This window comes from Thermobia domestica, chromosome 2, assembly GCF_964235325.1.
Source record: "Thermobia domestica chromosome 2, izTheDome1.hap1.1, whole genome shotgun sequence".
Lineage (NCBI taxonomy): Eukaryota > Metazoa > Arthropoda > Insecta > Zygentoma > Lepismatidae > Thermobia > Thermobia domestica.
In genome coordinates, this window is record NC_137455.1 from 51,367,546 (window position 1) to 51,379,617 (window position 12,072).

Genomic DNA, 12,072 nt, shown 5'->3' on the forward strand with positions numbered 1-12,072 from the left:
GAACATTAGAACTACACCTTGAGTCAGTAATACAACTTGTGATAGTAAAGAGTTCTTACATAATTTACCTTTTAATCACTAAACTATAAAGAGTTTGCACTGTTTCTGTTGGGTAAATATACAATAAGTGTTTCTTTGTTATTATAATTATTAGTTCCTTGTAACCATGTTCATTGTATGAAATGCTTTTCTTTTTGGTCTCATTTTGTTTCCTCAGTAATTATTGATGCATAAAAGAATCTGACGTCATACTCAAAAGTATTACCATAGACTGAAATCGTATTACCTAATTTCGTTTATTTACTTGAAAGATTGAAGGACGACTTTGAAATTCTCATGAATAGGAAATTTATTCCTTTGGAGACCTTCTGATTGAAAAGATACTTTCGTGACGACTAAACCATTAAGTGTAGCATTCGTCCCTGGTGTCAAATTCTAGTTCACTGCAGGAGCGTCATTTAGGGAGTACAGGAAGGGGCAATTATCCCCTCCTGAGTGAGATTTATGTAGCTTTTATCAATAGAATAGTAGTAAATCAGTGAAAAACGCGAAATTTTACCCCCTGAATTATATCAAGGGGTCTTGCCCCCTCCCCCAAGCAAAATCTGAAATGACGCTCCTGGTTCACTATGGACTAATATTTAAATAACTGAAGCTCGAATTATACTGTTAAAACGTATAATAATAATAATAATAATAATAATAATAATAATAATAATAATAATAATAATAAAAAGCATTCGAAGAATGCTTAGTTATTCAATAAAGACAAAAGTAAATTTCTCAATTAGATTTACAAGAAATTGTTTTGTTTACGACCTCTAAGACGAAATCTAGGGTGGACCAACTTTTACATCTCGCTAATGTGCAAAATATTCATACACTGTAGATGGTGACATGCACCCGAGTTCATTTAAACTTCACTAAAGTTTCATAAACATTTTTACGAAGATAATTGTAGGGTGTACAATTTTCTTTTTCTTTTTCTTTTTTGTTTCCCCTTTATCACAGATTCTATACGAGACAAAATCCAGATTTTTAACTTAGATCCTAACTGTGTCCCTGTGAGAAATTGAAACTAATCTGTGTAAGATGAACATGATACTCATCTATCTATTAAGATGCTATAGAAGCGCCTAAGCTCTAACCTCTAACTTTTGATTTCAAACTTTTGATTTGCGGTTATTTGTGATTTCACGTTTAACAGAGACAAATATTTTAAAGTATGTGTACTTTAAATAAATTATTTAAATTGATCTTTACGTTTATAAAGTTTACGTTTTTAAATTACTGTTCAAAGCCTTTGTATTTTAATAAGAGCTCTCCAAAATGAATGCAAATGAATTGTGCTGCCATCTTTGGGGCTATTTTAAACTATGTTTGTGAACGTTTATATGTTTGTGGTCAATCCTTTCGACAATGAGATCTCAAACTACAGGCTCAAGAAAGATAACGTTTTCACTGATCGATTGCAAATTTTGCGTAGATTGTCCAGTTCTAATTTAATATTTAAAAAACATGGCCATTATTTCTTCATTACATTTTTACGGGTACACTGGAATTGTTGAAATTAAAAAAAAAAAACTAAAGCATCATATCCTATGTATTATACATTCCAACACAACATAATTAAATATAGGGGTTGCATATGTCTCAGGCGTTTGTTTCATGGCTAAATTATAATGAAAAACGAAGGATGACCATTTCTCCCGTCTAAGATGAATCTTTGTTTGGAGTGTTTTGCGCAATGAACACCATATATCACTGACATTATACTTAATTGTGTGTGTAATGTATTTGCTTAATACATACTGCATGCAAGAAGAAAGAAAACACTGATTATACATGAATTAAAAACTCAAACCGGAAGAAGGCTCAAATCTTGCAAATGGTGCGAGATATTGAAAAATCTCCCCTTTACGGTATTTCTTGCTGATTTTTATCAAGACGTCTTTCACTTGTCTGTAAAGGGACAGGTACAGGTGTGAGGAATAACAAAGAGATTCATGCTCATATGTGAATGATGCGCTGTGTAGAGAGCGCAGTTTGAGCTAGTAGTATTATAAACTATATAGCCCTATAAATGTTTTAACTTTATAACTTTTCCGATTTTCCCAAAAAACTACGCATGAGAATTTACCCTCACTTCATCACTTTGTTCAGCTCATTCAGATCAATCAATCGGTAAAAGTCTCTTATTTGGAGATTTTATTTTAATGCTTACAATATAATAGAATAATAGGCATACAAATTGTCATAAGTAAATTTAAAATCCACTATACAGGGTGGTTCAAAATAAGTGTTACAAGCCAATATGTCGCGAACTATACATCAAATAAGAAAAATATTAAGAGTCAATGTACAATACAGAGGGGCCTAAAAATGAGTCAAACATGAGGTTTCCCCCGTCCCCCCATTTTCGGGGGAGGGGTGTACGTGAAATTTTCAAATAGGAACATAGGTCGAGTGATACCTCGTTCGAATGAGCTTGGAAACTTGAATTTTTGTAGAAAACCGTTTTTGATTTAGAGCACAGTTTTCAAGATGGCCCCCAAAAATGGTCAGGTATCAGATAAAATTTCCAGTACTTATAAATCAGAAACGGCTGAGTAGAAAAAGATGAAACAAAAAAAAATGAAAAAAGAGCCATAGGCAACGTGGGATGGTGTTGTCGCGATGTCTCCAGGGCCCCCATTATGGGGCCCCGGGACAAACTTGGAAAATTTCAAATGGGACTATAGGTCGAGTGATACCTTGTCTGATAGATCGTGGAAAACCAGCTAGCTTCGTACAAAATTTGATTTCGGGCAAGCCTGTTTCAAAATGGCCATTGAAAATGGTTCCCCATTCAGACACAAAGCGCATTGTTCAAACTGAGTGTTACAAGCCAATATCCAGCGAACTATGCATCATATAAGAAATGTAAAGGATCAATGTACAATACAGACAGGCCTAAAAAATGGGTCAAACACTAGGTCCTAATTCTGTACTAAGCTGTTTGGTATTTCACAATCTATCAAAGAAGATATCACTCGCCCTATGTTATTTGAAAATTCCACGGACACCCCTCCCTCCAAAATGGGAGGCGAGGGACCTCGTGTTTAACCCATATTTTAGGCTGTCTGTATTGTACATTGACTCTTAACACTTTTCTTATTTGATGCATAGTTCGCAAGATATTGGCTTGTAACACTTATGTTGACACACCCTGTATATATATATATATATATATATATATATATATATATATATATATATATATATATATATATATATATATATATATATAATATTATGTGAAAAGTAATTTAACTTACGTATTTCATTGTAGGTTCTAAAACCCACCGGAACGAACCATGGATGCTGCAAAATTTCGAGAGTTTGGAAAGAGCATGGTTGACTATATAGCAGATTATTTGGAAAATATCAGAGACAGGTAAGCTCAAACTTGCTTTTAATTTCAGTTTTTTTTTCTGCAGAAGGTTACGCTCTCTCTTCTGTAATGAAACTTATAATATTGTCTATTTTATTATGGTAGTCCTATATGTTTGGATGGTCAAGGGAATCCTCTAACGAACAACGATGACTGTAAAACTTAGACTGAGAATATACCGTGCAGAACGAAGTGTTAAGACATCGAACAGGATACGTATACGAGGACTTGTGTGGAAGTAGAGACGCATCGCGTAGATTAGATGTTGAAAGGGAAAATGAAGTGAGGATGATAAAGGGTTTTACAATACTCTGGAACGAGTTGGGGGAAAAAAGATGAAGACTGAAGCAAATGAAATTAGGGTTTGGTATTGAGACGAGACGACGACGCTTCATACAGTCTTGGTGTGTTTTGTAATATAGGTTTCATACAGTCTAATATGGTTTTGTAATATAGTTTTATTCATTTTCGTGAACTGTAAAATAAGTACAAAAACGAGGAATATTCAAAACTTACCATATTCGGGCTTCTTGGGTAATGGACATCATCAGTGAGGGCTTTAAAACAAAATACGGTTCCCTACCCCTGGACTAATTGATGAGTAGTGCATATTAGCAGCTCCATCAATATGAAAAGATTGGTTGAGGACTGTGGTTATGGAAGCTTCCGATCTACTACTACTAATCGCTTACGGTGATGAGTATTACTGGTATGACCTAATTAACAGCGGTTTAGTTAAAATGAAACTAATTTCATAGGCATTACTAGAATATTGTGGATTACTAGAATTACTAGAATAATATGACAAACAAGTAATGTGAAAGGAAATCCGCCATGACGTATACTTAAGAGTATAATCTCGGCATTTACTTGGTGGAACTCATGGGGAAACCCTGGGAAAACCACAGTCAAACCAGAGATAGCATGGGTCGATGAAAAATTGACCCATGATCTACGACCCACAATGACCCACCGCGACCCACTCTGATCCACCACCGACCATAACCCACTCTAACCCACCATCCACCATGATCCACTGTGACCCACTCTGACTCACTACCCACCATGACCTACTCTGACCCACCATCCAACAAAACCCATCGTTATCAACTCTAACCCATGATCCACGCTCTCCTTTCCATTGACTAAAGAGTTTACATTTGTAATAGAACAAGGCTGTCATGGCGGGTGGTTGATCAGAGTGGGTCACATCTTGTTGATCCATGATTCACTGACCTACTCATAAATCTTGATCCACGACCCATGCAAAATTTTACTTTCTCTAACCTCATCCCCCACTCCACTCTGACCCATTCCATCTCTGAAAGTGACCGACCACTGAGTTTGAATCTAGAATTCTCGATTGTGAAGCACCAATGCTAATCAATGACTGAGATTATATATATAATATCTCAACATATGATAGGTAGAGACGAAACTTTTTCCCAACAATTTTGATATTCTGTAGTATTAATTATCACAATTTTCGCTTTTATTTTTAAAAATATGGTACTTGTAAACAGTATATTTTTGGTAGTATCATCATCATCATAGGTATTCTGCCTTTATTGGCAGGTCACTTGCCGCAGCTGAGAAGCTTCCATGCTCCACGGTCCTCCGCTAACCTTTTCGTCTTTGCGTATGATCTTTGTTTTAATATCATCCATTAATTGTAGTCTCCTTCGCCCCCTCCCTCTCTTTCCCGCCACCATACCCTCTAGGACGTACCTCATGATACAATCTCTTCTTAGGCAATGTCCCAACCAGTTTCTCTTCCTCTTCCTAATAATATCTAAAAGTGTTCTTTTCTCACCCACCATTTCTAACATCTCTCATTCGTATTCCGCTCTACCCAACTAATTCTTTCCATTCTTCTCCACACCCACATTTTGAAGGCTTCCATTCGATTTTCGTCACCTTTACGTAATGTCCACGTTTCCGTCCCATACAATACAAGTATGGTGCTAAGGTGTATTTTTGGTAGCAAGGTGTGTCTAATACAGAAATGAGGATATACCATAATTAGGTGCACATTCTAGCTAATGTATTCACTGAAATATAGAAATTAATGCAAAATTTTACACTTCATCTAACCTCATCCTTAGTTACAGGATAACATGCAGCAAGACATTACCAATTGTTTTAATTTTGTTCTCCTGTCAGTAACAATCATATTATAGGTTGGGAAAGAATCATTCGGCATCAACACTCAAGACTTGAAACCATATTGAACGAAACGAGCTGACAGCAAATTAAATGATACAATGTCAACTTCCTTATCCTCACTGTTGAGAACTTCAATAACCTTACTTTTAAGTTCACTATATGCAACCAACAGATCATGAACATTTTCACCACAGAATACAGTTAAGGGTTTAAACAACAGTTGTTTTGTTGATGTCTACATCTTTATGAAGTGAAACAGTTTCTAGATCAAATATCTCAGAGCTTTTCGTAAACTCTCCACACAGAATTGTCCTCACTTGCTTGAGTATAACTCTAATTTATTTTGCAAGTTTTTAGTTTTTCCGGCAATAAGGTAAGCATAAGGGTCCTGACTGGCCTTAGTGATGCACAAAGAGACGTTGAAAATCCTAGAAAATGACATCACGCCATGCCAGCTTACGGATTTTATAGAGGACTTAATTTAGCGTCATACAAGTTTTCGGTCAAATGCATCGATTTTTAAGTTAAATAATGTTGGAAATGCGCTTTTTAGTTATTATTGGCAATAATTAGCAATAATTCCACTTTTTCGCTTTTATTCGGATTTATCGCTAATAATGCCGGATTTCGCAAAAATTCGCGATAATATAGACGTGATTTTTGGTTCTGAAACGAACAGTTTGAGGTTTCCTGAAACACACATTTTCTTTTAACGTTTCGCACATATCGCATTAGCGAAAAAGTTTTGTCTCTAATAGGGAATCCAACACACTACCTTAAGGAACTCCAGTCACCATAGAAACGAATCCTACAAAGTTTCTTAAATGTTTCGTAGTTGCATTAATATTACAGAGATAACTAATAAAATAAGTTCATAATTGAATGACTGTGTGGTAAAAGTTCGTTAATTCAATTGTTGAAAGTGAAAACTAACTGGAAATAAAGGTGTGAAACCAAAAATTAACGATCCGGCAAACCGCGTAGATATTTAAAATAAAATACTCAGAAAAATAACAGTGTTTAAGCTACAAGGAAAAATAAAACTGTTTGCATGTTGAAACCATTCGCCGTGACAGGAGATGATGCATAACCCGCATTCAGTGAGCTGTTACTTGTTGTTCCCCCAGCTACTCAAAACAAGGATGAATTACAAAACAATCCCAAAGGATACCGTTTACTTTCTATTTTAGATTCCTTGATCTCCTTCAGTATCTATAGATGTCCTTACTCTCGTTCTCTTTAGCACAAAAGGAACACTGAAAATAAATTTTGTAAGTTACTTTTATTGACAGTTTTTCTAGTGCTAAAATGTGTTGTGCCAATTAGGTAGACCTATAGCTTTGAGGAAATATGTATACATGAACTGACCAGCTCCCCCAAGTGGACTTTGTGTTTATTAAACGCAGTATGCAAGGTATTCTCTCCCCCACTTTCTTTATTCCATCATTTCATTAATTATCATCACTAAGGATGCGCACGAGACAAGATTTGAGGCTGTCTTGTCTCGACAATGTGCTGTGGGGCATCGAGATAGCAGGTTACAGATTTTTTTCGTTAATTCCATCAAGTTACAACGGTTAGTAGACTTAGCCTTCAAGTAGGTATATTTTTGGTTGTTTTGATTACAGTTTTACGGCCGTTTTAGCAACAAGGCTATTATGAGACATGGAACTACATGATAACATAGGATCCGGACCATTTGAGCTCCCATCGGGAGTCGAGCTCAGATCTCCCATGCTAAGATTCGTACGCTAATCTTAGTCACGAGGGAGCTCAATGTAGATTTTTGATTGAAGTTAAATATCCTATTTTAAACATCAAAATTAAATTTGGACATACAGAAGCCATTAGGAATCGAACTTGAGTGTTCCGCATCAAATAATAGGCTCGTATTATTCATGAGGCGAGACGAAGTGAGGCGAAAAATTATATTTTCTTGTCTCATCTGGTAAAATTTGTAGAAATCTCCTCTCGATTTTCAAAAAGTTTTCTTGTCTCATCTCGAAATTTTGCCTCATTTTGTAAATTTGTTCTATTTTTTTAAATTCATAATTTTGTCAGAAGTTATTAGAATCCCTCCGCGTCACGAGAGGTCCATAAAGGGTGTGATGTAACATTTAAACCACGATGATTATTAGAGTAGATTGTGTAACGACTTGCTCGTCTTGAAACATTCATAGATATTATAAAGTTCGTACAATCACTTCCATCAATTTATAGATTTCATGTTGTGAACTAATATACAGTACAACCTCTCTAATCTGTCACCATTGGGACTGGGGGTATGGTCGGAACGAAAAAAAAAAATTGGATTATCAGAAAATACAGAAAAGTACGGATTTACAGTAAAATAAAAAATTTCTGAAGTCAAAAATGACTATTTGTTCTCTATAGTAAAAGCATTGAAAAAAAAAACGTCCGCACAACGAAAGAAACGATACAGGAGATGACGGAGCACTAAACCAGACAAGCGGTAACGAAGTAAACAATGCCGCAAAGGACAGTAACGACACTGGACCTCGTGAGTCACCGACTAGTCGGGACAAGTTCGGCTCAAGCACAGTTGGATCAACCGGAGTGGCGGACGAGAGAGATTCTACTGTCATACTGAAACACAGATCTAAGATATAGTTTGAGATCTAGAACTTCGGTGAACTAGTGTTGATTACGAGGCTCGTGAAATTTCCCGCTCCCATCGCGTCTCGGTTTTCTTATTTCTCTCGTTTTTTTTTTTTTTTTTTTTTTTTTTTTTTTTTTTTTTTTTTTTTTTTTTTTAGGTAATAATCTTGTTATCGACACGAAAATCGAAACAGAACGAGAAATTCCTTCTCTTGTGGCTAACGCCAAATAAGTCTACTATGTTAATAACATAAATCACGGTGAAGCAATCTTTGGTTGATTTCCTTTCACACACACTCTTACCACCTATTATTATTGTAAAACCTTCTCATATAGGATTTTGGGTAGAGCATTTAATAAAAAGAGCGTCCGGAATCGACTCCCACTACCAATTTTATTATAAAAAGTTTCCTCTATAAAAGTATTTTCACAAAATACTATACAAATTATCTCTAGAATCAAGGTGAGTTATAGGTGGTCTTTGACCGTAATGTCGCAGACAGGATCTCCAACAGAGCCCCGAAGCAGGTAAAGCCAGGAGAAAGGATAGGCATAGTCCCGAAGCAGACTAGAGGCCCTGGGGTTAAGTTACTCCTAAAGTCCCGAAGCAGACAGTAGGAGGGTCACCAGAAAACTGGTGTCGAGTTGCCTTCGTTCATCCAATTTATAGGGTCCTTTTGGGTGGCGCTGGCGCTGCTGCTCCGATGTCTTCTGCTCCATGGGAGGGGCCAGAAGCCGTCGTCTGCATGTGATCATAGGTCCCTCTGGTGGGAGATCCTCTTGCTGAACCATGTTGTGGTGTTTGTAAACATTGATGCGTGGAATTGCTTGTTTACGACATCACATAGGATATTACAATATTCTCCCGAAAATATTGACGTATACAGCTCTACAGAAATGACTTGCTGTATCAGACGTTAAAATTCCAGGATGTTATAAACTAACACAACACTACTGACTTTACAGAGGATGAATCATTTCTAGCTATTGCAGTGGTGAATTCAGACTTTTGTACAAGGGGGTCAATAAAATATAAGGGGGGCTTTGTTCTAGATTGCAATAGAGCAGCAGGAATCTGTCGCAATAAAACTTGTTATTGTCTTGCTGGGTTGCAATAACCAACATATTGCCATTTTTACCTAACTAGTGTAAAACGTTTGTGCGCGTTTGTATCTAATTTCCAAGTTTTTATTTAACCTCGACTTTATATGAAGACGCGGTTTGTTAATTTCAACAATTAGGTTGGGCAAAAGAAGAAACTATTAAAGAAAAAAAGTCTGCTTTTACGACTTCTTATTTCCAAAATAAAAAAAAATCAATGCATGCGTGTAGATATTCTAGGGGGGGAACGCATAGGGGACTCAACACCCCCTTGAATATGCCTGAATTCAATAGTGAGCTACTGTCTTGCATATTTGACTGGAACGTTTTGTTAGGTATATTTTTAGCTATAATTCTAACTTTGCTAGTGTTGGTCATGCTTTTTGGACTATACTGGCTGACTACCAACAAACACAGAGAAAAAAGGAAAACAAAGTTGAGTAGTGCCTATAGCTACCTAAAGGAAAAATATAGACCCTAAACATTCGTTTAGGGCAGTGATCGCAAACCGTCGATTGCGAGCTATTACTAATTCGCGGGAACATTTTCAGTAGATCACGTTAACGCTCCAGTTGGCTAACTTTTTTTCCTCCACTGAGCTAACGCTAACGACAAGGGGCGCTGACAACTGCGTTTTTTCTCACGCGCAATCTCCATTGTCAGTTTCATTTCACACTTGATGGTATACGCATGGGTTGTGCACGTTATGTTTTATGTATATTAGACATTTGGTAACTTGGTTAGTTTGGTTTATCATATTTACTAGATTTTTTTTGTTGTTGTTGTTGGTAGCTCACAGTAGAATTTGGAAACGGTACGGTAGCTAAGAAACTTCGTAAGTTTGGCGACCACTGATTTAGCGAAACTGATTTTAAATCCTGAGTAGGGATGCGCACGAGTCGAGTCGAGATTTAAGCCTGTCTCGACTCGTCTCGAGAAAATGTTGTCTCGACTCGAAAATATGTTTCTGTCTCGACTCGACTCGACTCGAATTCGAGTCGAGACGTCTCGAAATTCGAGTCGAGACAAAATATACGAGTTAAAATATACGCACACATCAGCCAGACCATTATGACTACCTATTATCAGTATGTCGACCTTTGGAACGGATAACAACGCCGACGTGTCTTGGCATGGACGCAATGATCCTTGGTAGGTCGCCGGAAAGAGTTGACACCACATATGCACACACAGCTCACCTAATTCCCGTAAATTCCGGGGAGGGGGCGATGCGCCGTAACGTCACGTTCAATCACATTCCAGATGTGTTTAATTGAGGTCAGATCCGGCGAGTCGGTGGACCAACACATCACTTGGAACTCGCTCCTGTGTTCCTAGAACCACTCCATCACATTCCTGGCCTTGTAACATGGTGCATTATCTTGTCGAAAACTCCTACTACCGTCGGGAAACATGATCGTCAAGAAGGGGTGTCCGTAGTCTCCAAGCAGTGTGCGCTCCGCCTTGGACATCATGGTGCCTTGCTCGAGCTCCACTAGATACATGGATACTCACGTCGATGTTCCCCAGATAATAATTAAGCCGCAGCCCGCTTGACTCCGTCTCACAGTCCTCTTTATTCTTTGTATATTTTTCGAAAAACTCAAAAAGAGAGAGGATCTTATTTATGCATACACACACATACCGCACAAGTGAGTGAATTTGAGCAGCAAGAAATATATTAAAGGGTTGAGTATGTGAAACTTCCGTTCGTTATTATTACAGACTAGCAGAACACCCGTTCTTCTCACGGAAGAATAAGTTTCATTTCGGACACAAAGGTCACAAAACTGTCACCAATGAACTTATGGAGCCCCAAAACTATGAATTCGACATTAATTCCGGTAATTTTCAATTATCTTTGCATGTCACCATCCCCCCTGAGAGTACTAATGGGACTGAATTTCGATTTAAACGGCCGGAAGTGTCACTGTTCATCTGAGCGACCCCGAAAACTACGGATTCGACACTAATATCGGTCATTTTCAATAATTTTTATATATCTTCTCCCTCCTCCAAGTTGTGGGGCCGAATTTTGATTTAAAGGGCATCGGAAGTGTCATTGTTCATTTCAGCGTCCCCGAATATTCGACACTAATATCTGTCATTTTACCCTCTCCCCTTCCCTCAAGTTGTACCTTCAAAGTGAAATAATAAAAAACTTCCCGAACCTCATTTATGTTGAAAATTTTATCAAGGTCGGTAAAATTTCCAAAAAATTTGAACCCATTAATGAAAAAAAAATGTTCGGGAATATTAGCAAAAACCGGAAAATATAATTTAAAAATTATTTCTTCGTCTGACGCTAGTAATCTTACTTCCTGTAACATGTTTGCAGCATATATATACAATGTATTTTGCTAAGAGGAAAAATACTTAAAGCAACATGTTTTAATTTTACTTTTTAGTTTCCTAATTTCTGATAAAATCTTCCCTCTTTATTATTTTTATGTTTTTCGAATAACTTAAAAAGAGATATGATCTTATTTACACATATACACACATACCGCACAAGTGAGTAAATTTGAGCAGCGACAAATATATTAAAGGGTTGAATATGTGAAACTTCCGTTCGTTATTATTACAGACTAGCCGAATAGCTTGCACGGGGAGAATACGTTTCATTTTGGACATAAAGGGCACCAATGAATTTATCGAGCCCAAAAACTATTAATTCGACACTAATGTCGGTAATTTTCAATTATCTTTACCTTTTCCATTAGTACCCGTCTCCTCTTAGGAGTACTCATGGG

The 12,072-nt window shown here is 37.0% G+C and overlaps 1 protein-coding gene across 2 annotated transcripts in view; it reads left to right on the forward strand.

The window, feature by feature from the left end:
* Nucleotides 1–12,072, forward strand: part of Ddc (aromatic-L-amino-acid decarboxylase) — a 113,682-nt gene that overhangs the window by 33,686 nt on the left and 67,924 nt on the right. For both annotated transcript variants that reach the window (XM_081741263.1, XM_081741270.1), the window contains exon 2: nt 3,332–3,436. In XM_081741263.1, coding sequence (XP_081597389.1) covers nt 3,357–3,436 — 80 coding nt within the window. In that variant the 5' untranslated portion in view covers nt 3,332–3,356. The remainder of the gene's footprint in view (nt 1–3,331; nt 3,437–12,072) is intronic.